General features: G+C 37.6%; 1 protein-coding gene across 1 annotated transcript; it reads right to left on the bottom strand.

Annotated features, from left to right (window-relative positions):
- Positions 1-8,801: 8,801 nt before the first annotated feature.
- Positions 8,802-16,158, bottom strand: LOC123670736. The gene is made up of 2 exons (XM_045604269.1): positions 15,368-16,158; positions 8,802-9,130 (listed from the first exon to the last, which is right to left on the bottom strand). The coding sequence occupies exons 1-2, from the start codon at positions 16,122-16,124 to the stop codon at positions 9,081-9,083; spliced, it is 807 nt and encodes a 268-aa protein (XP_045460225.1). The 5' UTR covers positions 16,125-16,158; the 3' UTR covers positions 8,802-9,080.
- Between the last annotated feature and the right edge of the window lie 11,199 nt (positions 16,159-27,357).

Raw genomic sequence — 27,357 nt, 5'->3', positions numbered from 1 at the left:
CATATGGTTCGGCCATGTACAGAGGATGCCGGACAATAGAATTCCGAAGAAAATCTTTAAATGGACCCCACAAGGACGTAGAAGAAGAGGAAGACCTAGAAAAAGTTGGAGGGAAGGCGTCGACAAAGAGATGAGAGACACCGACCTAGGCGAAGAACTATGGAGAGACCGGGCCGAATGGCGATTAGAAATCGGAAGACGTCGGAGAACGTTTTGACCCGATTCTTATATATATACTTATTGAGTAAATTGTTATATTTGAGTATTGCTTACATGATGCTCCTAATTAAAACATGATTTTAAGTAGTTTATATAAATCTAGTAGAATATGATATTGGAAATAACGAAATATTGAACAAATGATAAAAACCTACCTCATAATTTCAACGCAAACACCTTCTTTACGAAGTGCGATCCCTTATCTATTTCCAATAATCCCCCAGGAGAGGAAATGAGTCCCGTTCCCTTGGCACCCGAGGAAATTCTTAATCCATATTCATTTAACAATTAAACCTTCTTCGCCACGATTAAGACTCCGGATGATCCTAAATTCGATTATGATAAAAACTGCTGCAGACAAATTTAATTGGCACCGGAGGAGAACTTGAAGAAGTTGCGAGAGGGTATTTAAAGTAGTTAAACCGAATTGGTATTTGAGATCCTAATTAGCTAACACCTTCGGTATCCGTTGGGAATACGCCGAATATTTTAATCCTTTCTTCAGGGGATATCATTTTTCGTTTGTTCCTTCCCTGTTGTTCACTTTCCATAAACCTATAGTCTTAGAATTTTGGGGAATGTTGCATTTATGTCGCTATTTTTATTTCGATAATCTTTTCAATTTGATGAAATTGTTTTTAATTTTGTGTTCTTCTCTAGTTTTGTTCAAGTTTCTGTTTCAGTGAGGATCAGTTATCACCAAAAATTATTCTCAGAAAAATTCTTTCGGTTTGTAACATTTCTTTAATTATTTTGAATTGTGCCCTTCTTCAGTTGCTCCCAACATTCTTCGGTGGTACATTTGATCATTCTATCACTTGTGGTCTCTGAGTTCGTACACCACAAGGGTTGGGGTAATGTAAGAACCAGAGTGCTATCGTTTTGTCCATATATATGTAGTCTGTAGTATATCCTAGAATTCTCTTCTACTATACGCGATGATTTCAAATAACAACCTTGCAACGATTTTGCACGATTCAATTCATGTTACACTACTGGAATTTTCAAAGACGAGGTAATTTGTCAATTCATCGTTTGCAGTTGGTCGGGATGTGGATGCGCGTATCTAGAGAAAGAAACAGAGAGAAATTTCTGAAAGATTTTCAATAATTATCGAGATTTCAGTGAAGATACGTACCTTGTTTTAGATTTCAGCCATTACTAGTTTGTATTGAGACTTAGATTTAATTTATCGGTGAGTATTATGTCGGGATTCTCGCACCTTCCGTGTGATTGGAACATCCCATAATATTTTATTTAGGTATAGAATTATGTTATATTTTCTGAAAGTAAATTTCATTTCCTTTCGATAAATCTTATAATATGATATGCAGGTCATTCTATTTTAAAAAACGTATTTTCTTCATTTCACTATGTCTTGTTGAAGCCTGCGATTTCAAACAACCCTGTATAATTAGATTAGGGACGTATTTCATTGAATAAGTGGGTTTTGAGGATTTCAGTTCAGCAATTCAGTTGAGTTTTCAGCTTTACTTGGACATTTTAGAAGAGAAAGCAATTAACTAATTGTAAGTTAATCTGGTCTATTCAGACGCAAACAGATAAGATAAAAATAGAACTATTAGAAAAAAACAAATATTGCTGAGTAAGTCTAGATGAATATGAATATTATAACATAGTTAGAGCTACGGAGGGCAGGACTAAAACCTGAACAAATACTGTTCTGTAAAAAATGTGTAGTTTTCTTCAAGAATATACCATGTGCATTGCGAATAGATAATGTCAGATGAATGAAAAAGCCAGAACTTGAGTTTCAACGTCATTGATTTGCTTAATACAAATTAGATAATATGAATAATTCCTGGAATAAAACTGAAATGTAACTGACCAACTGATACTCTTGTAGGAGCAGCCAACCAGCTAACATTTTCCGTACAAAATCACAAGAACAAACCCAATTTTCCACAGTTTATTCAATGAAAAACCTCTGTCAATACTGCAACCAGGATTCATCCAGGGATTTTTATATTTCAACACTTCCGAGCTTCAAATCCTCTCTTGAGGTTACGTAGGGGAATAAGATCGGTAATTATAATGGATCAGACAAGGCAGATCAAGTCCCTGATCACTTAATTACGCAATTTTCACGTCCAGCAGAACGGGTCTCTATGCGGAAAATGAAGAATCGTCTAACGAATTGTAAATAAAACGATTTTACGCCAAATAAAATGAAGCCTCAACGGCGATATAAGCCGCTGATACGATTTGGCGACTGATTATTCATTATAGTAGGGTGAGTCGGGGGTTTGTTATGGGAGATAGAGCTCAAGTGGACTCTTTTTATTCAGATTTCACGAATGCCTTCGATACGGTAGTTCATTACTGACTTCCAAAAAAAAAAAGTGAACTGGGAATTGCTGCAACATTTTGGGTTTCGGTATCTAATCAAATTCAGGTAGTCAGGTTGAGAAAGTGAAACTTTGATGTAGTCTCCCAAGATTTTTGGCTCGCTCTAGTAGCACAGCTCCAACCAAAAAATTCGAATTTTAATGCCAACAGGTAGTTCTGAACTTTATCAACACATGCCTCATTTTTTGAATTCAACAACTTTTTGTATTGCCTTTTTTCAAAAGAATATATTAAGTAGTTCAGAAGTTAAATTATCAGGTGCGGACGTGAATGTAGGAGAGCCTGGAATTATCATGTCGATAGGATATGACTAGAGGATGTCTGGTAAAAAATGCTAGAGATGGTATACCACGGACACGGCAGCCGTTAGGAAGACCTCCAAAGAAATGGAAAGATTCGTCTTCAATATCTCAGGAGAACTGAGAGTTGGAAAATACAGGCTCAAGGCCTACAATACGTGGAAGAAAAAGGAGCAGAAGATGAACTTGAATTTAATTATCATGGTTAAACACGTCCTATAAAAATAATTCGACCACGAAGTTGCCAACAGATACTGGGATAGCTCGGTCATGAAAAAATATGCAATTATACTACTCGCAAAAGGTGCCGAAGTAATAGGAACATCTCTCTTCAAAAGTACGCAGTACTTAGTCGTTCTTGGCACCACTTTCAAATTTGTCTACAATACGTGGAATAGTGAATATATTTGGTATACAACTTTGATCCCGCCGTTAAGATACCATGTAGCATTAAGTGGTAGTCGAAATAAACAAATCGTAGATGTCATACAATAAGCTTAGGTATTTGTAAACATAACGCCATAGAAATATTAGTCGATTTCTGTCTGCGTCATAAAGTTATTCTCGATTAAACATGTCAGCTTACGAGCCAAATTCTCGTTATTTCCGGGAGTTTTTAATTTTCTGCTTTAATATGAAGAAATCTCTGAGCTGAGGCTCTAGAATGCTCTCACATTCCTATGGTAAGGTTGCTTTTAGTGAAGGAACGTACCGAGAACGGTGATTTTGACGTCAAAGACCAGCAGGGCGGTGAAAGAGAGAAGATTTTCGAAGATGTTGAATTGAAAGCATTACTTGAGAAGGACTCGTGTCGAAAGCAAACTATTCAAAATGGCTTAAAAGTAATGGGAATAATTCAAAAACATGGATTGGGTGCCGTACGAGTTGAAGCGGAAATATGTTGAACGACGTTTTTTGGTTGTGAACAGCTGCTTGCAAGGCAAGGACGAAAGGGATTTCTGCATCGTATTGTGACTAGAGACGAAAAATGGGTTCATTAAAATAATACCAAGCAAAGAGAATCACGGGGATGTGCCGGCTATGCTTCACGTCGACATCGAATATTCACGGTTCCAAGGTCATGCTCAGTATTTGGTGGGACCAGCTCGACGTAGTGTATTATGAGTTGTTAAAATCGACTGAAACAGTCAGAGGTGATCGTTTTCGAACATAATTAATGCGTTAGAGCCGAGCATTGGAAGCCAAACGGCCGCAATACAGCGAGAGTCATGATTAAGTGATTTTACCGCATGACAATGCTCAACCCCATGTCGGAAGTGGTCAAGACATACTTAGAAACGTTGAAATTGGAAGTCCTACCCCACCCGCTGAATTCTCCAGACGTTGTTCCCTCGAATTATCACTTGTTTCGATCAATGGCACACGGCCTGGATGACCAGCACTTCCGGTCTTATGAAGAAGTGAAACAACAAATGACCAGTTTTTTCATCGCGGGATTTGTACGCTGTCAGAAAGATGGGAGGAAGTAGTGGCCTGCTAAGGATAATACTTTGAATCATAAATGTGTAACCAATTTTTCACAAGAAAGCTTCGAATTTCGGAAAAAACGGCGGAAGCAAAGTTTTACACCTATGTATTAACGAGATAAGTAATATCTTTCATGAATTCTTCTAGAAGAGATCAGTATTCAAAAATGGTCATTTATTTTGATTAATGAATTCAACAATATCTTAACGTCTTTGAGGCGTGTAGCTTTTCATGATAAAATTTCATAACTAACTGATCACTGACATGAAAAATATCAAAAAAATAATATACAGTGTTGCTACTTAAACCATTTTTAATTCCATTTTTCCTAAAGAAAATTTGGAAAATATATACCTAGTTATCGCACTCCACGATGTGGAAAAATTTCGTTTGCAAGAACTGAGGTATTTTGGTCTCCTGAACAAAAATTCAAATGAAATGTTTGGCGGTCTCCACTTGTTTCAGAGATATGGCCCCATAAATTCAAAAAAACTGGGGTTTTCACGTATGTATGTTTTTCTCCATTAAATCAATCTCCTTCTCTTCTCTTCCTTCTCTTTATCAGCACAATATACATATCGTAATTCAACAATTTTCAAAAGTTTCAACACATTTTCACAAAAGAATCACCTGTAAATCAACAAAAACTCATCCTTTTTACTAAGTTTATAACTGTTCACAGAGTCCTCTGCCAAAAGGTAAATTTTTATGATATTAGTAAAAACTGAGAAAGGATGATATTTTTCTGCCAATCGGAATATACTCCAAAAATGTCGAGTTTCTGAGTTACCCCGATCCAGAGTTATCGTGTTTACGGCCAGCTGGTTGGATCTCATCTCTGAATCTACCAACCTAATCGTCATCAGTGAGTTGAACCTCCTTGTTTCAAACTATATCCGACTAGAAATCATGACGACACTATATATCGCTCCGTTTGGGAAACGAGCGATCAAAAAAATATAGATATTATCGTGGAGTTCGTCATGGGCGCGTCCGTCATCCGACACCGCCCGCTGAGCAGGACGTCGTGATGCCGCGCCCAAGCGCTAATTAGATAAGGTGCTAGACACGTCGTTTTCGATTCGATATTGGGTGTGGTTAATTTCCTTTCGCGCTCTTCTGAATTTCTCTTTGCCATTGGGAATTGGATCAGATATCGAATCCAGTCAGTTGATTGAACAGGACAACATTCCTATTTTTTTGATCAAGTATCCAATCTTCTTTTTTCGATATTTCTCATTGATTTCACATATACGTCTTATTGGTGTACTACTTTGCTTCCGCCGTTTTGCATTAGATGGCTGGTGCGGTAAGTGGTAGTCGAAATAAATAGATCGTAGACAATAATAATAATAATAAATGAGTCGTACAATAAGCTCAAGTATTTGCAGATATAACGCCATCATGCATCAAAATATTAGTCGATTTGTGTCTGCGTCATAAAGTTATTCTTGATTAAACATGTCAGCTTACGATCCAAATTCTCGTCATTTGCGGGAGGTTTTAATTTTCTGCTTACATATGAAGAAATCTGCGACTGGACTCATCGAATGCTCCCAAATACCTATGTTGAGGCCGCTATTAGTGAAAGAACGTACAGAGAGTGGTTTAACGCTTCAAGAACCGTGATTTTTACCATCATGGCGATGGAAGAGAGAATTGTAAGCATAGAATAGAATAGAATAGAAATTTATTAATTGTAAAAATGCTACAAATATAACAAGTTGATATATACTACAGCAAAGTACAACAAGTCAAGAAGAAAGCATGAGTCTCACAGCTCCGGTTGATAATTTCTACACCATGTATAAAATTCAGCCAAATTATAGGGTTCGCTGTTTATAATGAATCTTTTCAATATTCTCTTGAAACGTTCAAGTTTTCTAGATTTCAGCATATCTGAAGGAAGTGAGTTCAATAGCTTGATACACATGAAATGCACACCCTTTTGTGATAATGTAAGGGAGTGAAGCGGATAATGATAAGGGTAGAGTCGTCGGGTGTTATTTCGATTTTTAAACTCCTCAAAGAATTTGGGATGATCCAGAATGAAACATATGGACTTGTACATATACATTCCAGGCAATGTCATTAGCCCTGCCTCCTTAAAGTGCCCTCTGCAGGATTCTCGAAAACCAAGCCCCAGCAGTACCCGTAGTGCTTGCTTTTGAGCAATGAATATTCTATCGATCAGTGATGAGCCTCCCCAGAAAATTATTCCATACGTGAGAAGCGATTCGATTTGGGAGCAGTATTAATATACTGCTCCCAAATCGAATCGCTCCTCACGTATGGAAATTTCAAATTGATGCCAACATCCTGAGAATAATTCCTCAGGATGTTGGCATCAATTTGAAATTTCAGAACCCTCAAGCTGTAAATAGAGGAGTTCAACTTCTTAATTAAAATGCGACTGTGTTCTTTCCATTTGAGGTTCTCATCAAGATGTATACCCAGAAATCTTGTGGTATTCTCCAACATTACAGTCTGCCCTCTGCACTCAAAGCTGTTTGGGAAAAGTAAATTATTTCTATCTGTACGGAAGGCTACACACTCCGTCTTAGTCATGTTCAGCTGCAAACTATTCTGTTCACACCACTTCTTCGTCTGAGTTAAAGCGTTCTGTGCTCCATAAATGAGGTTAATGATTTTATGTTTCTAATCATTATGTTTGTGTCGTCAGCATACAATACTGATTCCCAAGAGTGCTCCCTGAGGACCTCTGGCAAGTCATTTATGTAAAGGACGAAAAGAAGCGGTCCAAGAATACTTCCCTGAGGTACGCCTCTCGCTATCTTCTTCACAGTGGAGTTGTATTCCCTACCATCCATACATATAGCAACCTGTTGCGTTCTATTCTGCAAATAGTTTAGGATGAGATGAAGTTGTTTGTCTCTGATGCCATATCTTTCGAGTTTGTGTATAAGTATGGAATGATCAACATTATCAAAGGCTTTAGATAAGTCGAGAAACAAACAAAGAGGTACTTCACCAGCTTCTATTGAATTTATGATGGAGGTAATAAATTGAAAAATTGCAGTTTCAGTGCTTCTACCAGAAAGGAAACCATGTTGTGACTTGTCGAACGCATGGAACTTTCCGAAAAACTTGATCAAACGTTGCGCCAATATTTTTTCAAAGATCTTGGAGAAAGAATTCAGAATACTGATCGGGCGGTAGTTACCAAGGTGCTCAGCGTCCCCCTTTTTTGATAGTGGTTTGATAATTGCCATCTTCAATCTATCAGGGAAAACCCCCTCTATGAAAGATTTGTTGATAATTCGGCTAAGAGGTTCAGCTATTATGTGAGCAGAGTCCTTTATAATTCACATAGGAATTCCATCATAGCCAGTTGAATTCTTATTTTTTAGGCTTTTTATGCATGAGAGTACCTCTCCTTCAGTTACAGGAAATACATAGAAAGAATTGTCAATCTTCTTAATTCCAGAAAAAGAATTCTCTTGAACTAAATCGATGTACCCAGCTTCATTGCTTTGGAAAAGGATATTGACTTTTTCAGCAATTTCCTGCAGATTACCATCGGGTAAGATACTTGTTTTGGGCCTTTTTTTACTTGGTTTCAAGTCATTTATGATTTGCCAGGTGGTCTTAGGTCTATTTGCAGAATTTTCTTTCAAGTTACCATAATAGTTCCGCTTATCCCTGCAAATGGCTATGTCGTAGTCTCGCTTTGCTCTTTTATACATTTCAACGAAGTCTGTGTTGATGCAAGATATCACAAAAAGGCTGTCCAGATGTTGCTTTAGTTTGAATAACTCTGGGGATTCTTTGTATCGTTTAGAATTGATTGGAACTTTTTTTGTTAGCAATGGAAAATGGTCATTGAAAGTAGTTATGAAGAAATCGGAAAACTCATTCCATGTTTCATTTACACCCTGGGCTGCAGCATTTCCAATGGGGCCGCAAGTCTTGCCCTTCAAAGATTCCAGAAAAGCATTTAAAGCCTCTGCATTATAGTTTCTATAGCTCACTGTCTTATGTGACTGTTTTTTGATAACTTCAATGTTGCTCCTAAAAAGCTGTGCAGAATGATCAGATAAGTGCGCTTCAATGACAGTGGTCTTACCTTGATCAATATTTGTGAATACGTTATCCAGGCATCTACCACTACTAATCCTTGTTGGCTCCCAAACAGTAATCTCCACATCGAAGGTCTCCAGGAGAGAAACAAGGTCATGTGCAACCTCCAATTCCCTGTCCAACAAATTTATGTTGAAATCGCCTGTGATAACATATGTTGCATTCTCACTATTTAGTATTTCTAGAATTAAAGGTAATTTTTCAAAAAACGTTTCAAAATCATGAGATGAAGAAGGCCTATAAATGCACACTACAACAATTTTTTTACTACCATAAACAGAAACATTACATGCTGAACATTCGATTATAGTGAACACAGGTTTTTGAGATCTAGCCTCTCTTTGATTTCCATATGATTCAGACAGTACACAGCACAGCCACCATGCTTTCCCTTACTTCTGCAGAAGGCACTAACAAGCTTGTAATCAGCAAAGGTATGCTGCTCGAGTTCATCAGGATCTTTCCAGTGTTCTGTCAATGCAAAACAATCAGGTTTCTCTTGTTGTAACAAATTTTCAAATTTCCCTTGCTTCGCCCCACCAACAGATTTGACATTTTGATGGAGGACTGAAAATCCTGAGAAACTTTGACATGTTTTGAACGTTATTTTACTGTTGCTTCTCCTCTCATCACGGAAAAATTTTGTTCTCTATGTATTGATTCCTATCGATTGCGATTGACTTAAGTTATGCCATGCGCATTATCAGCATCCCTCGAACCTGATGCACCACCCAAAAAGCTCACTTCTGAGTCAGTTCCAATCGTAAAACAAGCATTATACACATTTTAACAGCATCACTAATAATTATTCATTTTAAATCTTAAATTATCTATTTACATGTAATATACAATCATATTACTTAAACAGTGTATTATTAGTGTCAACCTAAATCATTACCCCACGAAAGTTAGTTATACAAACCAACCCACCAGTAAATCGAGTGAAAAATCTCACGAGATCGAACATGGCCGCTTCGAGCCCGATGTGAACCAAGCGTAACCAAGCCAAAGTCAATCGACACATCTCAGGTCCTTCGAATCAAGCAAATCAAGCATCATCAACAATTTCCAGTGTTAACTTTCGTTGGAGTTTCAAATCAGCAGCAAAACTATTCAGCATTAGCAGGTACTGTAGCCAACAGGTACGACATTCAACAGGTACGGCATTCAACACGTCAGCAGATGCGGTAGTCAGTGGCGTAGCAACAGTGTGGACAAGCCGATCGACGCAGCTCAAAATCTCAGTTATCAAGTAAGCCTTTCCTTTATTCTTGCTTCATTTTTAATTTTTATTGTATAGATTCTCATTAGTCAAAATGACCGAAGAACAAATCAAAACTTTCCATTACAAACGCGGCAGTATAAAAGCACATATAACACGATTTTCAAAATTCTTACAAACCATAACAGACGATAGCATTTTAGAAGAATTAAAAACACGTTTGGAAAAATTGGAACCGTTATGGAATGAATTAGACAATATTCAATCTGAATTGGAATTAATCGATACAAACACCACAGTTGAAGATCACCTCTCCGAGAGAGAAGATCTTGAAAACTTTTATTTTAAAACTGTTGGCCAAGCAAAACGATTAATAAAACAATTCACATCACCTGTCGATAAAAACTTCCCTTCTGACAGACAAAATATTCTCAATAATTCAACAATAGAAAATTCAAATTCAAAATTGCCAAAATTAAATTTACCGGAGTTTCATGGAGCTTACGAAAAGTGGCTTCAATTTTCTCATACATATAAAGCGATGATACATAACTGCCAATCTATCAATAATATTCAAAAATTTTGGTACCTGAAATCATGTATTAAAGGCGAAGCTGCAAATGTTTTAACAGCTTTGGAAGTATCTGAAGCAAATTACGATAAAGCGTGGGATCTCCTTTGCGAACGTTATGAAAATAAAAGGGTTATAATTCAAACATATTTAAATGCCATAACTGATCTACAGAATGTGCAAAAAGAGTCGCACATTCTACTCAGAAATATAATTGATACTGTCAATCAGCATCTCAGAAGTCTCGAATCATTAGGACTACCTGTAGACAAATGGGACACTATCATTATTCATTTAGTCTCATCGAAATTAGATGTAACCACTAAACGTGAGTGGGAGGAGCACGCATTGAATATCCAATCAGAGCTACCTACATTAAAAGAATTCACTTCATTTTTGAATCAAAGGTGTCAACTCCTAGAAGGATTACATTCCAATAAAAAGGTTTATAATTCTGCAACTCAACATTTCATGAAAAGGAACATTCATAATTCAAGTGTTGCAAATGTTGCCACCACAGACCCAGTGTGCATTTTTTGCAAAAAAGATCATTTTCTTTTCACATGTGTAAATTTTTTGAAGCTCAGTGTACCACAACGTATAATTGAGGTAAGAAAAATTAATGCATGCAATAACTGCCTACGAAAAGGACATACGTCGAGAGATTGTAAAAATCCACATTCTTGCAAAAAATGTTCTCTTCGACATAACACCTTATTACATTTAGACAAGAAACAATATTCAAATGCAACTACCTCCGTAACTTCACAAAAAAATGAGAATGATAATTCAAATGCTATTTCTAATTTTTCAACTCTCACTGCCTGCTCATCGCATACTGACTCATATGTTATGCTTTCTACAGCAAACGTCCTCATTTTCGATAAATATGGCAACACGCACAAATGTCGAGCTATCCTCGATAACTGTTCTCAGTCAAATTTCATCACTGAGAAGTTATTCAAAATCTTAGAACTCCCTACCTCAAAGGTTACCCATTCAGTTGAAGGTTTCGGTTCAAATATAACATCTGTACTCCAAAAAACTTCGGCGACTTTCAAATCAAAAACAAATTCATACATATTGAAAGATGTACCCTTTTTGATATCCAACAAAATAACAAAGGATTTACCAGCTGTTTCTTTCGATATCAATAATCTCAAAATTCCACCGAATGTCATTTTGGCAGATGAAAAATTCAATGAAACCGGTCCTATCGACATGCTTATTGGAGCTTCTATTTTCTGGGACTTAATTTGTGTCGGACGTATAAATCTACTCAGTAATCATACGGTTCTACAAAAAACAAAACTTGGTTGGATATTTTCTGGGCCCTTACCGATGTCCCAAGCAAACTCTTCAAGTTCAATTTGCAACATAACTCTACAAAACAATAACAATATTCACGATTTACTAGAGCGGTTTTGGAAAATAGAAGAATGTCCAGCACAAGTTCAATACTCACCCGAAGAAGTAGAATGCGAGAAACATTTCATAGAAACTACAATTCGTGATGGATCTGGTAGATTTATTGTTAGTTTGCCTTTCAAAGAAAACATGAACCAACTTGGTGATTCGTTCGATGTCGCACTCAAGAGGTTTTATTCTGTTGAGAAAAAACTTTCTAAAAATTCTCAATTTAAAAAACAATATGTCTCCTTCATGAACGAATATGAAGAACTCGGACACATGACACAGATAAACCCTTCGAACGATTCAACTAAAAATTCAATATATTATTTACCTCATCATGGCGTTATTAAAATGTCCAGCACTACAACAAAGCTCCGAGTTGTTTTTGACGGTTCAGCAAAAACCTCGAGTGGAATTTCACTAAACGATGTTTTGAAAGTTGGTCCTACCATTCAGGATGATTTGTTTACAATCGTCACAAGATTTCGAACCTATCAATATGTTGTAACAGCCGATATTGAGAAAATGTATAGAATGGTAAAAATACGAGATGATCACCGTGATTTTCAACGGATATTATGGCGTTTTGACCCATCTGAGGAACTTCGTCATTATCAGCTAAACACAGTCACTTATGGAACTGCCAGTGCATCATTTCTTTCTATTAGATCTTTGTTCCAAGTGGCTAAAGACAATCAATCAAAATTCCCTAGAGCTAGCCAAGTTATCACCACCAGTTTTTATGTGGATGATTTGTTAACAGGTTTCAATTCCATTGAAGATGGCAAGCAAGTTCTATCAGAACTCTTACATATTCTCAATTCAGCTGGTTTCAATCTCAGAAAATTTGTATCAAATAACTGTAAGATTTTAGAAAACATCACTGAAATAAAATCTCAATCATCCCAAACTGTTATCACCGATGACAAAACAACAAAAACATTAGGTTTGACATGGAACTCGGAAGATGATATTTTCAAGTTTATCGTGTCTTATAATCAGACATCGAATGTCACAAAACGAACAATACTCTCTGCAATAGCTCAAATTTTCGACCCCTTGGGTTTAATTGGACCTTGTACTATCAAGGCCAAAATAATCATTCAAAAACTATGGGAACTAGAGCTTCATTGGGACGAAAGCCTTCCAGTAAATCTACATTCTTCATGGTTAGAATTTTCCAGTCAAATACTCCATTTGAACTCTGTTAACATTCCCAGGCATATTATCTGTCCAAATCCTAGATCCATCGAATTGCATTGTTTCGGAGACGCTTCTGAAAGGGCTTACGGAACTTGTTGTTATCTTCGATCCATTGATAAATTCAACAAAATTCATGTGCATTTAGTATGTGCAAAATCCCGTGTCGCGCCTCTTAAAACGATATCATTACCCAAGCTCGAACTTTGCGCGGCTCTATTGAGTATTCAGCTATCGCAAAAGGTTCTTCAAGCCATGACAAATGAAATCGATTGCACTTATTATTGGAGCGATTCCAGTATTGCATTAGCATGGATAAATACAGAACCACATCAACTCAAAACCTTCGTTGCAAATCGGGTAACTGAAATACAGCAGTATTCGAATAAAAATCAGTGGAATCACGTTCCCTCAGAATCAAATCCAGCAGATATAATATCACGAGGTCTTAATCCGAAGGAATTGAAGGAATGCAAAATATGGTGGAACGGTCCTCCTTGGATATCCCAAGAAAAATCATTCTGGCCAGAAACCAACATATTACCCTTATCGGAAATTCCTGAATTCAAGAAAGTTGATATAACCCTGATCACAACTGAAGAAACTCAAGATATTAGCATCATAGATCGTTTTTCTTCCCTTACAAGACTCCATAGAGTTATAGCCTACTGCCTGCGATTTGCAAACAATTCAAAAATCTCAATTCCTGAAGCTCGTTTTTCCGGTCGATTAACAAAATCCGAACTCGACAATTCCCTCATTACCGTTTGCAAATTCATTCAAAAACACGCATTTTCTTCAGAGCTTATATTACTACAAAAATCTAAACAATTATCTCCAAATAGCAAAATCATATCATTGAATCCATTTTTGGATAAAAATGGTTTGATCAGAGTAGGAGGTAGACTCAAACATTCCAACCTCTCTTACAGTCAAAAGCACCCAATTCTGTTATCTCTCCACAGTAATTACACTAAATTAATAATAAAACATGAACATCTAAGGCATCTTCACGCGGGCGCTCAAGCCACTCTTTCAGCCGTCAGAGCTAAATTTTGGCCAATCAACGGACGTAGTGCTGTTCGAGGAGTTCTACGCACATGTGTAATTTGTTTCAGAACAAAACCAATAGAAAGTAAATATCAAATGGGAGATATTCCCTATTCACGTCTCAGACCACAACGCCCATTTGCATCAACAGGCGTTAATTTTGCAGGTCCTTTTCATATCAAAGATGGCAAAACGAAAAATAGAAAAATTATCAAATGCTATTTATGCATTTTTGTTTGCTTTGTCACAAAGGCCGCACATATCGAACTATCTGAAGATCTCTCCACGGAGTCATTTCTCAAATGCTTAACAAGATTTGTGTCAAGAAGAGGTGTCTGCACCGACATTTATAGCGACAACGGTACTAATTTTGTAGGTACCGAACGTGAATTAAAGACTATTTTATCAAACCTCAAGAAAAACAGTCAGTTTAATCAATTTCTCAACTTAAATCAAATAAATTGGCACTTTTCTCCGCCACATGCTCCCAATTTCGGAGGTTTGTGGGAAGCATGTGTAAAGTCAACTAAATTTCACCTTAAGAGAATCGTAGGTAATTCACATTTGACATTTGAGGGTCTATACACAGTAGTGACTCAGGTTGAGGCAGTCCTTAACTCCCGTCCTTTATCCCCAATGTCCAATGATCCTAACGATCTCTCACCTCTAACACCTGGACACTTCCTTATTGGCGAGCCATTGACCACTCTACCTCAGGATGATGTCAGACATGTTGCAAGCAATCGTTTGTCCCACTCCAAGAATATCCAAAAACAAATGCAACATTTTTGGCAAAGATGGTCGCATGAATACTTAAACCATCTCCAAGAAAGGATGAAATGGAGACAATCTACCCCAAATCTGGAAACAGGCACTCTGGTTCTACTCAAGGAAGACAACACAGCCCCTTTATGCTGGAAAATGGGCCGAATCATCAAGGTATTTCCAGGCAAAGACGGAATAGTGCGGGTAGTTAATGTGAAAACCGCTAATGGTGTTTTAAAACGACCAGTGACCAAGGTCTGTGTTCTTCCGATAAACTCTTAGATTAAGAAAGACAATAGACATTTATATCATATCATTTTGAAAGCCGATCCTTTCAAGGGGGGCGGCATGTATTGATTCCTATCGATTGCGATTGACTTAAGTTATGCCATGCGCATTATCAGCATCCCTCGAACCTGATGCACCACCCAAAAAGCTCACTTCTGAGTCAGTTCCAATCGTGAAACAAGCATTATACACATTTTAACAGCATCACTAATAATTATTCATTTTAAATCTTAAATTATCTATTTATATGTAATATACAATCATATTACTTAAACAGTGTATTATTAGTGTCAACCTAAATCATTACCCCACGAAAGTTAGTTATACAAACCAACCCACCAGTAAATCGAGTGAAAAATCTCACGAGATCGAACACTCTATACTTATTGAAGTTGAATCTCTTAATACCGACTCCATTTGGCCAGAACTCTGACTTATACATCTCTTCTTTATGGACTAACGGTGCTGTCACTACAAATCTTTTTAAACCCTCTGGATTCCCAGGTATCTCCCTCACTTCTATTTGGTTGCCCTCAAAACCAGGTTTACTTGCAATGTACTTATGTATATCCTGTATTGTGACATGTTTCATTATGCGATTTATAAAAATCCAAACTTTCTTCTCCATTCCTTGAAAACCAGATCCACTAGGTTCAGCGGTTGGTGCTGTACCAATCTGCGTAGTTCTTCGTTTCTTTTGAGGATTTGTGCTATTGCTTGACTTATTATGATTATTCTCACTGACAAGATGTGTCCTAGCCTTATAAGAAACATTCTTCCATTCGGAATATTTATCAAGGTTTATAATTTCTTGCATTTTTTCTCGTTGTGCCGTTTCTAACGGATGAACGTTTGAATTTGAGTTTGTTTCATCCTTCAGAAGGTCAGCCATAGTGCTTTGTTTTTGTTTCGCTGTTTTTTTCTTGACTACCTGAGTCCAGGATAATTTTTCTGGTTCTTCAATTCGATCAATTGGTTTTTCAGTATGCAAATTCTTAGTTTGATCCAATTTCATACCCTGATCATTTTTATGCAATAACACTGGGTTTGATAAATTGGATATCTTCCTTTTACTGTTTCTGCTTGGAGGATTTCCTGTTGCGGAGCTGCTTGAAGGAATATTCTCAGTTAGCATCATATTTCTGAGATCATCAGTTACAGATGCCGGTGAACAATCTGTCAATTTGTCAATTTTAATGACTGGTATAACAACCTTATGATGGGAATTGTTATCAACAGATTCATGATGTTTATTCGCGTTTTTCTGCGGTACATTTGTTTTCCGTTCGATATCCTGTATTCGTTGAAGGAGTAAGGCATTATTCAATTTTAAAATTTCATTTTTTTCATTCGCCGATTCTAACAGTTGAGTGAGAAATTGATTTTTAGTCTCCAATAATTTAATCTCGAGTAATCCCAGAGTACTCACTGTTTCTTCCTCTGATTTTCGAAGCAATATCCCGGTAGTTTCTTCGGAGTTGCAGCAGTTTATATGAAACCCATCAATAAATTTTATGTGTTCCATCTTTTTAGCACAGGATTTATGCATAATTTTTTCACAGAATGCACAAATGACTACACCGCACTTTCTTGAGCAGCATGAAAAGCCTTTTTCATTTTTATATTCGATATTAACATCGATATTACTTTGTTTTTGAGAGCTCGTCTCAGATACGTCATCACTTTCGTCGCCCATATTGAATATTGAGCATTATTTGATCAAGACTTATGTCATATGCAACAAGAATTGGCATAATCATTGGGAACGACGCAACAAGCCTTTCAAAACATCTGAAAGTGATAGGAATGATTCAGAAACAAGAAAATTGAGTTCCGTACAAGTTGAAGCCGAAATATGAAGAACGACGTTTGTTTTCTTGTGAACAGCAGTTTGCAAGGTAAAGACGGAAGGGATTTCTGCATCGCATTGTGACTGGAGACGAAAAAAATGGGTTCAAAACGATAATTTCAAGCGTAAAAAATCATAGGGATATGCCGGTCATGCTTCCACGTCGACTGCCAAACCGAATATTCACGGTTTCAAGGTCATGCTCAGTATTTGGTAGGACCAGCTCGTTGTAGTGTAATATGAGTTGTTAAAACCGACTGAAACAATCACAGGTGACGGTTATCGAATGAAATAAATGCGTTTGAGCCGAGTATTGAAGGATAAACGGACGCAATACAATGACAGACATAATGAAGTGATTTTGTCTATTTCAGAATCGTAATAAATTCATTACAGTACTAAAAACAGTGATGTAATGAACTCATTACAGCATTGTTTTCAGTTATATTTTCGTTTCGAACTTGTCTACATAGACTTCCAATTATGTCAAAATTCTTCTCTTCAATTGTCAATATGAAATAATTTGGATTAAGTTTGCGACGTTATTCGCAATTTCTTTCAATTCTGTTGGTGTTAAATCGATTTCAGCAGAAATAATAAACGAATTAAATGCGTAATTATAAATTATTTCAAAATTCGAAACGTACGATTCAAATTCATATTCCGTTATCTGTCAATTTTCGTAACAGTCACACCAACTGCCAAGATACAATACAAATGTCACTAGGATGTATAATCTGAATTTTTCATTGAATTTCGACAATATTTTACAAAACTTGACTGAAATATAGAAAATATCGTCTAATACTCGTCGTAGAAAGCACTACCAACACTCATGCGTTCGAATTTCACATTCGAGTTGGAATAGGAGCCCATTCTGCTTGTTTTAAAATACACTATTTCAACATGCTCGACCCCATGTTTCGAAAGTGGTGAACACATTCTTGGAAACGTTGAAATTGGAAGTCCTACCCCACACGTCGTATTCCCCAGACGTTACTCACTCGGACTATCATTTGTTTAGATCAATAGCACACAGCCTGGCTGACCAGCACTTCCAGTGTTATTAAAAAGAAGAGAAATTGATCACGGCCTGGCTGACCAGCACTGGTCTTATTGAGAAGAAAAAAAATTGATCGATTTGTAGATCGCTTCAAGTTTTTTCAACGCGGGATTCGTACGCTGTCCGAAAGATAGGAGAAAGTAGTGGAGAACACTTTGATTCATAAATGTAATACCAGTTTCTTACAATAAAGCCTCGCATTTCGAAAAAAAATGGCGGAAACAAAATTGTAAGCCTGATGATTTGTAATACTAAAGGTAATCTAATATAGGTAATCAAAAGTATTCACAGTATCTATACAGGATGTCTCCTTTTGAAAAGGCCAAAATTTAAGTTCTTCCTTTGAAGTTTGGCCCTTCCAAAAGATACCATGTGGCTATACAGTGCGATTCACAATGAATTACCGTATTTCCGAGACTATCCTAACTTTCGGTAGGAGAGCCATAAAGTGCTCAAACTTATTCCTTATTTCCTCAAGTTTTTTCAGAAATAAGAGATAAGCTCCATATCATGGAAAAAATTCAAATTTTCCATAAGAAGTAATTATTGAGATAGTGTTGTTAATGTTCTTTTCGAGTATACTAAATATTTTAGATGTGAAATACACCTGTAGCCCGTAGTATTCCAGAAATTGAAAGAATGTGTCTCCTACGAATTCTTTGTCGAATGAAATAAATTTCAATAGGTGAAAATCTTCCATTCTGTACAGTATCTCCAAAAACACTTCCAACAATACCACCCAAAACCATCGATAAACATCGAAAACACGACAGACCTCATTATCGCCAAAGCATTGAAAATCACCGAAACGACTAACGCGCACACAAAAGAGCAAAATCCGCGTAACTCATTATGACATAGAGGGGACCACCGCGTCATAAAGACATATCCTAGAATTCAATAAAACAACCCAGTTTTTCATAGACTAACTGTCCCCACCACGCCCCCATCCATAACAACCCCGAGGGGGGTGTGCGAACTGTTAAAAACGCGGAAAAATAATCACTACAATAGCAGCAAATTTGTATACGTAACAGAATCGCAACGAGGCATTCAAACGGTTATTGTGTTATTATGCGCGGCAAGTGTAAGGGGTATCTCTGACAGATGTGCTGAATCGTAATTTTTCGGATTGTTACCGGGCCAAACGCGATTTATGGCACCCTACGCCCTTCGATTGGCGACCACCCTCGTATGTCTGTGTCGAATGGACAGGTTCAAGAGTCCATTCGGTGTAATGGGACTTTGTTTGGCGAACAAGCGCGTCATTTGAATTCGAATTAGTATTAGGAGGTGGGTTCTTCGTTTCTGGGGGGATATTTTGGGCTAAATGATGTTAAATAATTAGTTTGATTTCGGTAAGGAGAAGTTCGTAGCCAAATGTGATACTGTCCATTCGGTAATAAACAAAATAAATCTTAGAAGACATTTTAGTGGGTTTTACGATAATAGGTTTCATTTTGATATTAAAAAACAGATGAGTTTATTTTGAAAGAAATCATAGTAAAGACGAAGGTATCAGCCCAATGGCCACCATAGATACGGTTGCAACACCATATCCTTTTCATAAAATTCTCCATTTCCAATTTGCAATAAGCAAATCGATTGAAGAGCATTAAAATAGACCTAATCTTTAACGTAGCCCCAAAGACAAAAAGGTAGAGGTGTTGCATCACAAGATCTCGGTGGCTACTTGTGGTCACCTCTTCGAGAAATAACACGGACAGCAAATTCTTCTAGCAAAATGGTGAATGTTTCGTCGCTTAATTATTATTAATAAATTCAAGAAAGAAATAAAAAAATGGTTGCTAGAACTGGATCGAAACTCAATAATTAATATAATAAATTCAACTTAAAATATCATTAATCAGTATTAAAATTGAGAAAACTATTACACCTTCCAATTACCGACTTAGACCTATGAATCCCGGCTAAGAGAAATTTCAATAACGAAGATGACACCCTGGCTGGAGAGCTGGGTATCCACCTCGGTATAGACACCGTGAAGAAGAACAGGTTACGACCTAAATAAAAGAGGAAGAAGAAGAAGAAGATGACACCCACCGAAATAAGAAAAACCAAATTGCTACCTGATGTTGACGTTCACTGATGAAGACGAAAATTTCCGAATGTGACCGAATAGAGAATTTTTTAGTTAGTTCATGATTAACTGTAATCGAAATTGTAAAAATATTTTTTGAATTAGTGCCTTACCGTTTAGAATATGATTTTTTATTTTCAAACAGCTGTATACAGTTAGCACCTCTCAGTGTAAATAACTCACAGTTTTTTTTAAGAGTTGTTACATAGTTGTAAAAAACTGACAATAAACTCTCTTTATTATCATTATTATTATGTGGCAGGTAGCACTTCCTTGTTGAAAATAAAAACGTCGACCACAATTCCTGCCATAAAGAAATTATGAGTCAATGTTTTATTTCCAAGATCGACGAGGATTGGACAAACCTGGGATTCTTCACATAACTAATTTATCCCAACAGATCAAATTTTTCAGTTTCACTATTGCCGTCCGAGAAGGTACTTCGCGATAATACAAAAGCTCTTTAGTTTCATGAACTGATGTAACTGCTAAATTACCACCATTTTTGTAGTGAATTTCAACAATTGCAATGCGTTGTTGAAGCGTGTATCGTTCTATTTTCAGTAATTCGTTTCAGAATTCGTTTATTCATTTCCAAGTTGAATTCGTTTATCACTTATGTGGTTGTGGTTGAGTATGGTATAATTGAATTATAATTTGGAAAATGAGTCCATTTGAAATTTTATATCCTTGATATTTTCAGTTACTTGGTGTAAGTATTTTTTGAACATTCGTTGATGTCCTCGATTCCACAGAAATAAATGAGATGTGAATTATTATGATGCCATTGTTGTCAGTTATTTTATCTAGACGAGGAGTTCAGATGAAACTATACTCTTAAAATTGTCTTAAAATTCAAATTGAATTCCAACCCAGTTCTTGTGTGGAGATCAACATAAAATTTTGCATCATATAATGCTCTGTTCGAGGAACGCCCGCTCAAAGATTTTTAAAATGATCGGATTCGTCTATCAAGAAAATAATCATAACATCGTAGTGAAGAAAGAAACAAACCTATTCTGATTGGAATATAAGTCCCTTAAAATACCCATATTAGATTTCACAAAACTTTTGAAGTATGTACTTGAAGGTACTAACTGTCTCAATCGCTCGAATATGATCATTTTCGGCTCCACCCTGGATTCTTAACTTCAATTGAAGAATTAAACAGATAGTCAAATTTTCATGGAACTTAACACGAAATAGACCTACAATAAGACGTCATTCAATAGTACCAGGCCAGGCGCACAGATGACACTGTCAGTGCCATACCACTTTTTATTTGGTTAGCATCAAGCTTCAAAAGATGCGTGTCAATATTCCGTAATAGTCTGGATCGAGGTATGGGAGGTTTGATTAGGTATGATAAGGTATAGAAGGATTAGAAGGTTAATCTTCCGAGGTCAGCACCTTGCCGTGATGCTGTAAATTAGACAATGAAACTAAGACTGACTAGAAAATGTGGCGTGACTAATCCCAGCCTGGTACATTCCTCATACTTCAACAATCCCATGTTCCCCTCCACAATCCTATGTTTCCCTAAACCTCGCCCACCCCTATAAACATCCTCAAATCTCTTCATCTACCTCCAACAAGGTGAATGTAGAAGCTCAGAACCGACCAAACAGAGGAGATAAAGATAGGTGCAAATCATTAACATGTCTAGCAGAACAAGTCACAAGAGGCAAGCAAGAAGATGTCAACATTTAGCTTTGGGGTAGTTTAGGGGCTACTTATGTTTCCGCGGGAGCTAGTTTGAGACCTAGAGTGTAATTCTTGGTATACTATTCGAGGAGGTACTATGACTTCAATGCCCTCGAATCTAGGAGATGACGATAACAAAAAAGTATGTCAGCTCTATGTTCAACGCCACTGCTCAATGTAAAAATCACTAATTTTCTTCAAAAAACTCTCCTCTTATAACTTCCCGGCACAAACTAAGGTGAATCTTGAGCTGTGAGGATTTGCTTAGCAGTTGCTAGTCCGCAAAGGTCGCAAGACCCTTGGGTCGACACCAGGGTCAAGAGGGAACTCCTCGTGGAAGATTAAGTTCGAAGGGAGGAGGCTTGCCGTCCAAGTCCCTTATAAGGGAACTACCTAAGGCATAAGTTCTGTAATCAGAGCTATAGGGGAGACCACGGATTGAGGGAGCTCATAGATGGGTATTGCCTCACGCTTTTTAGGCTACCTATTGAATGGCTCTACAACTGAAAACGAATTGCGGAGATGTAATGGAGGTTTTTAATGAGTGTGCCCCTAAAGTGAGCTTCACACTACCCAATAGGTGCCAACAGGTGTTTCACTCTTGTCGAGATTTGTTGGTAGTCCATAAGGTGGATTTCTCTCCATCAAAAATGAGTTTTGTATTAATGTAATACTGTATTGTGTAAGGAAAGCAACGACTTGAAATATTTTATTGAGATTCTGCTTCATCGACAACTGCGATTAAAAGTTACTCCTGGAAAATAAATTTTGCATAATAAAGAAGAAGCTTATTTCGAAAGCAAAGACGAATCTTTCAATACAAAAGATATTGAAAACTTATACAAGCGATAGACTACAAGTAGCTGAAAGTGACTTCGTTGATCAATAGAGTTGAATTTTTATGAAAAATTTGGTAAGCCCGAGTGGTGAAGTTTAACGAATCGGTCACTAACCCCCAAAATCTCCATTTCGACCCATCAACCAAACTTGTAATTCAACCACGACAGCGTCGTTAATCGACGCCCTCCGCAGGACCCTGACGTCGGCGTCGCGTCACATCCGGTTCCGTCCGAGCGGCAATCTTAATAAGCTTTCCAGATGGCTGAATATCGATGCCGACCGCAACCGGCCACTTGGCCGAGCTTAGACCGGATTAGGTTCCCGCGGGACTCCGGGGACTGCGCGAAATCGAATTTTCGTCCGGATTGCAGCGACCTGGACGGGGATGTATCGTCCCGGCCGTCGTCATCGTCGTCGTCGACGTCCCGGCGTTGGGTAGGTAATAAGTAACTTAATAATATTCCTTCGCCGTACTTTCGGCCTTCGGGTTCAAAGCTCCAGAGGGGTGGTGAGGGGGTTGCCGTGGGTTTTAATCGAGTCTTTGAGGGCTGAGAGGATTCGTGATATTAGAATATTGGGGTTACTAGAGGGATGAAAGGTTGAGTCGGATTTAGGTTATATCAACATTTTTTCTGTGTAAACGTGGAACAGAAGTCTACTACGATGCTGAGTAGTAAGAGAAAGGCACCACCTAAACATTTCTACGATAGTCTAGTCAGACCTTTTTTTTTAATGGAGGGAAAAAATCTCGACAAGTGTGGAACTCATGTCGAGATCTGTTGGGTAGTGTGAGCTTCTCCTCAAGAGCATACTCACTAAAAGCCTACATTACAACCCTGCCGAACCCGTAGAGAAAGGTTCCAAGGACGCCTACCTTCCTCTTACGGGTTCAATCTAAGTGCGTCCGTTTCACCAAGAGTTTGGTACTCTACGGCAAAATGTCCGTCTTTGTGGGACGCTGTTCTGCTTTAGGAGTTTGAGATAGGACAGAAGCAATTCGTTTTTGGTTGTAGAGCCATTCAATAGGAAGCCCAAAAAGCGTGAGGCAACTACCAACCTATGAGCTCCCTCGTTCCGTGGTTTCCTCCATAGCTCTGGAAGTGAAACTTAAGCTTGAGCTAGTTCAACGCAGGGACTTGGTCGGCAAGCCTCCTCCCTTCTAACTTATTTCTCCACAAAGAGACGCCTCTTGACCCTGATTTCGACCCAAGGGTCTTGCGACCTATGCGAACTAGCACGACTAGAGCAAATCCTAAGTCCTCATATCATAATATTCACCCTAATTCATACCGGGACGTTGAAAAAAGGGAGAAATTAGTGATTTTGACCTTGAGCAGAGAGCTTACATACTTTTTTTATCCTAGTTTCCTAAGTTTCCAGAGCATTAAAGTCATAGTTACTCCTCGAATGGTGTACCGAAAATTACACTCTTGGTCCTAAGCGTTCTAAGCACAAGTCATTGGTCATTGCTGGGAATTCATTCTTTCAATGGTTTTCTCTCGATGATTACACTACGATAAATATTGGTTCGGAAAATTGCATAATTCAAAGATAATGTAATTGTTTTATTTGAAATTAATATTGTAGGATATAATAGTGTACTATTCATCGAATAAAGTTGACTTGTTATGTTAAAACAGTCACTTATCGTTTTATACTTATGTAGAAGAAAATTAAGGTAACGTGAGATTTCCATGTATATCAATGTCATTCAATGTATTCGAAGTTTATATAATTATATCATTTGAAATCCACATTTTGGAATGTAATAGTATACTATTCATTAAAGATAGTTGACTTGTTACGTTAAAACGGTCACTTCGTTTTATACGGATTTAGGAGAAAACTAAGGTGTAATGAGATTTCCATGTATGTATCACGGTCAATGCAATATGGCTTTGAAATGTTTCAGTTTGTTTGAAGACATATGTTCTCTGCTTAGCTCAGATTCAGATTTCCCATTTCCACTGAAACTTCTGGTTACCAGGCCACGGAAGGCCATGCTAAAACGTGATAATTGGCGCCCAACGTGGGACGCGGTCATGTGACAGCGTTTTTAGCGCAAGCCATTGATCATTGCTGGTGCTGGGGAATGCATTCTTCCACTGGTTTTTCTCGATGATAACACTACGATTGAAGTTGTTTTGGAAAATTGCAGTATTGAAAGATAATATAATCATTTGAAATCCACATCTTGGAATATAATAGTGTGCTATTCATCGAAGATCCAATTTGTTCTATACCTACACCAGAACTGTAGTTTATCCAAAATTAATCCAATTAATCTCTCTTCTATGAATATGATTTCCTTTTGCAAAGAGACTGTAATTATAACTTGAACTTCTGGCATTCAATATTTTATTTTACTGGTAGTTTTCATTACATTTTATGCATCTTCTTTGTGTAAATGAACCACCCTGACCAGTTTAAAGAGAGATGAAAAGTTACCTGAGGAAACTGACGAGTTAATGATCTATCAACGCGCAATTTTTTTGGACTTAAGGGGCATTTTTTCTACGTTGACTAGCCTACCATTACAAATTCATCATATATAACGACATTTGAGAAATGTCAAAGATTGGCAAATGAAGTTCCCTCTTCAGATTTTTTATATCGAAAAGATACCCCAATTTCAAATACCTACCTCTCATAATAATCACATTTATCTCCTCCACAACTGGTGAAGCTTCTAATGAACGCAACGATCCCCAGAGCATAATCGAGCGATGCTTCAATAACGAAAAAGTCTAAAAACCTCCAGCACAGTTTTCGAACCCCAATACTGGAAAACGTGCCGAGTAAAACTCCAAACCGGAGGGGGTTGAAATATTTACGTCGACGGTTCCGAAAAGAGTTATCAATTATGTTTTCCCGAATTCGACCGCTGATATCTTATTTCCGGAGATATCGGAAGTGTCAGAGAGTGCGCTTCCCCAGAGAATCACACCGGTCGATTCTCGTTTCCGGTTCTAACAATTCCGCAGTTTTACCTTCGACTGTCGTACTGAAGTGTAATAAAATTCAGTTTCGCCTCCATTTCCTACTCATCTCTTCCGGAAGAAATATCGGCAGCAGTGGCGTAGTCAGAAATGGATAAAACATTGTAAGATCTGTGGGGCACAGAAACCGCAAATTTTGTTTGGAATCGAGGTCAATTCTTCTGAATCTGAAGGAAAGTCAACTAATAACCTGAAATCGGTTGAAATAATTATTTCAGCTACTGACACTCTGGATAATTTTGACAAAGGATAGGAAATAGTGGGAATTTTTCTTGACAAAAAATACAATCTCACATAGCGGGTTGTTGGAAAACTTGAGAGCATTGAAATTAGAAGCACTTAGTTGGAACTGTTCAGGGACCATAGATGAAAGATATCAACCAGTTCGGCTGGTGAAGTACTCAGCTCGTTGAAGATCTTTGAAGACATCAGAAGTACCACAAGGTTCTTCCTTGGGCTCCACATTGTTTTTGATTTTCATTAATCCTGTCCCATGCAGATGATACTGTCTTGTTATCTGGAAATCGAACTTGGACTGGAGCTAGGGAGGATTCGCTAGACGTCCCGAATTTCATCAGATACTGGTTTACTGGTTAGATTACAATAACATGTCACTCATGCACAAATTGCAGCCGTAGTGCCATACTCTTTTGTTCTGTTAGTAACAAGCTTCAAAAGATGCGTGTCAAAATTTTGAGACATAACGTAGGTCACTCAATTTGTTGTTAGATAGTTATTTGGGCTGTTTCCATCATCTATGCGGTTGGTTGTTGCCGACGTTTCGGCAACCATTCGCGCCTGCCGTCTTCAGAGTGGTGGTCCTAAGAAGGACCGATTGGTTGATTCTGAGAAGAACCGTTTGCCAAACTGAGTCGGTCTGGACTTGTACGCACCATACCACCGCATAGATGATGGAAACATCCCAAATCACTTTCTAACATATAGTGCATCATCAATATCAAGACAACAATTACTTAATTTGCTGTTGGACCAAAAAGAGATTCGTGTGTTGATAGAATACTGTACAAGCAAAGAAATAGTTTGATATTTGTTATTCGGACTCTAATTCATCGAACACAACAGTTAGAAGGTGCTGCAGAAAAGAAATTTGGCACTTATGAAGAAGTGTTCGTCGATCCAAGAATTACCTAGATCTTAGCAAGAATGAATATACCTCCTCACCGGATTCCTCACAAAGGGCATTGTCGCCTTAGGAAACACCTCATGAGAATGAGTTAAGCTGACTGCAGATTTTGTGGGGGGGAGGAGAAAACTCCGAATCACCTGGTACCTCACCATCACTAGCCAACGCAAAATCTACTTTGGATAAGAATCTTGTAGAAGTGAAGAAGTGGCCTCTTTCAAGCCATCCCAGATACTGGAGTTCATTGAAACTGGAAGGCGAGCTATAGATCACGGTATGACGAGAATAGTTCTGATGGGGCACAAAAGGCCATATAAGGTTACAGTGAAACGGAACCCCCTCAATTGAATCTTAAATCGTGATCTTCAATGATTGTCGGAACCGCCTCAATTGAATATTAAATCGTAATCTTAAATGATTGTCGAGGTAAGAGCCCTTGTTAGAGACTATTCGGAAAGCGAAAACGTATTTTTCCACAGAAAAAGTATTGAAAATTTAGAGGAGCGCTCTTGAAGAGGATTATAATGACGAAAAAGATAGAATTCTAGAGAAAAAGTATATTTTTACTGGAAAAGCCCTTATTGAGTGGAGTGTTAAGACGACCTTATTGAATTCTTTATGTTCAGTATTGGTTGCAAGTTTGGTATTACATTTTTATAGTTTTATATTTT

This window comes from Harmonia axyridis, chromosome 1, assembly GCF_914767665.1.
Source record: "Harmonia axyridis chromosome 1, icHarAxyr1.1, whole genome shotgun sequence".
Lineage (NCBI taxonomy): Eukaryota > Metazoa > Arthropoda > Insecta > Coleoptera > Coccinellidae > Harmonia > Harmonia axyridis.
Note: the sequence above shows the minus strand (reverse complement) of the source record. Positions and strands in the feature narration are given on the sequence as shown.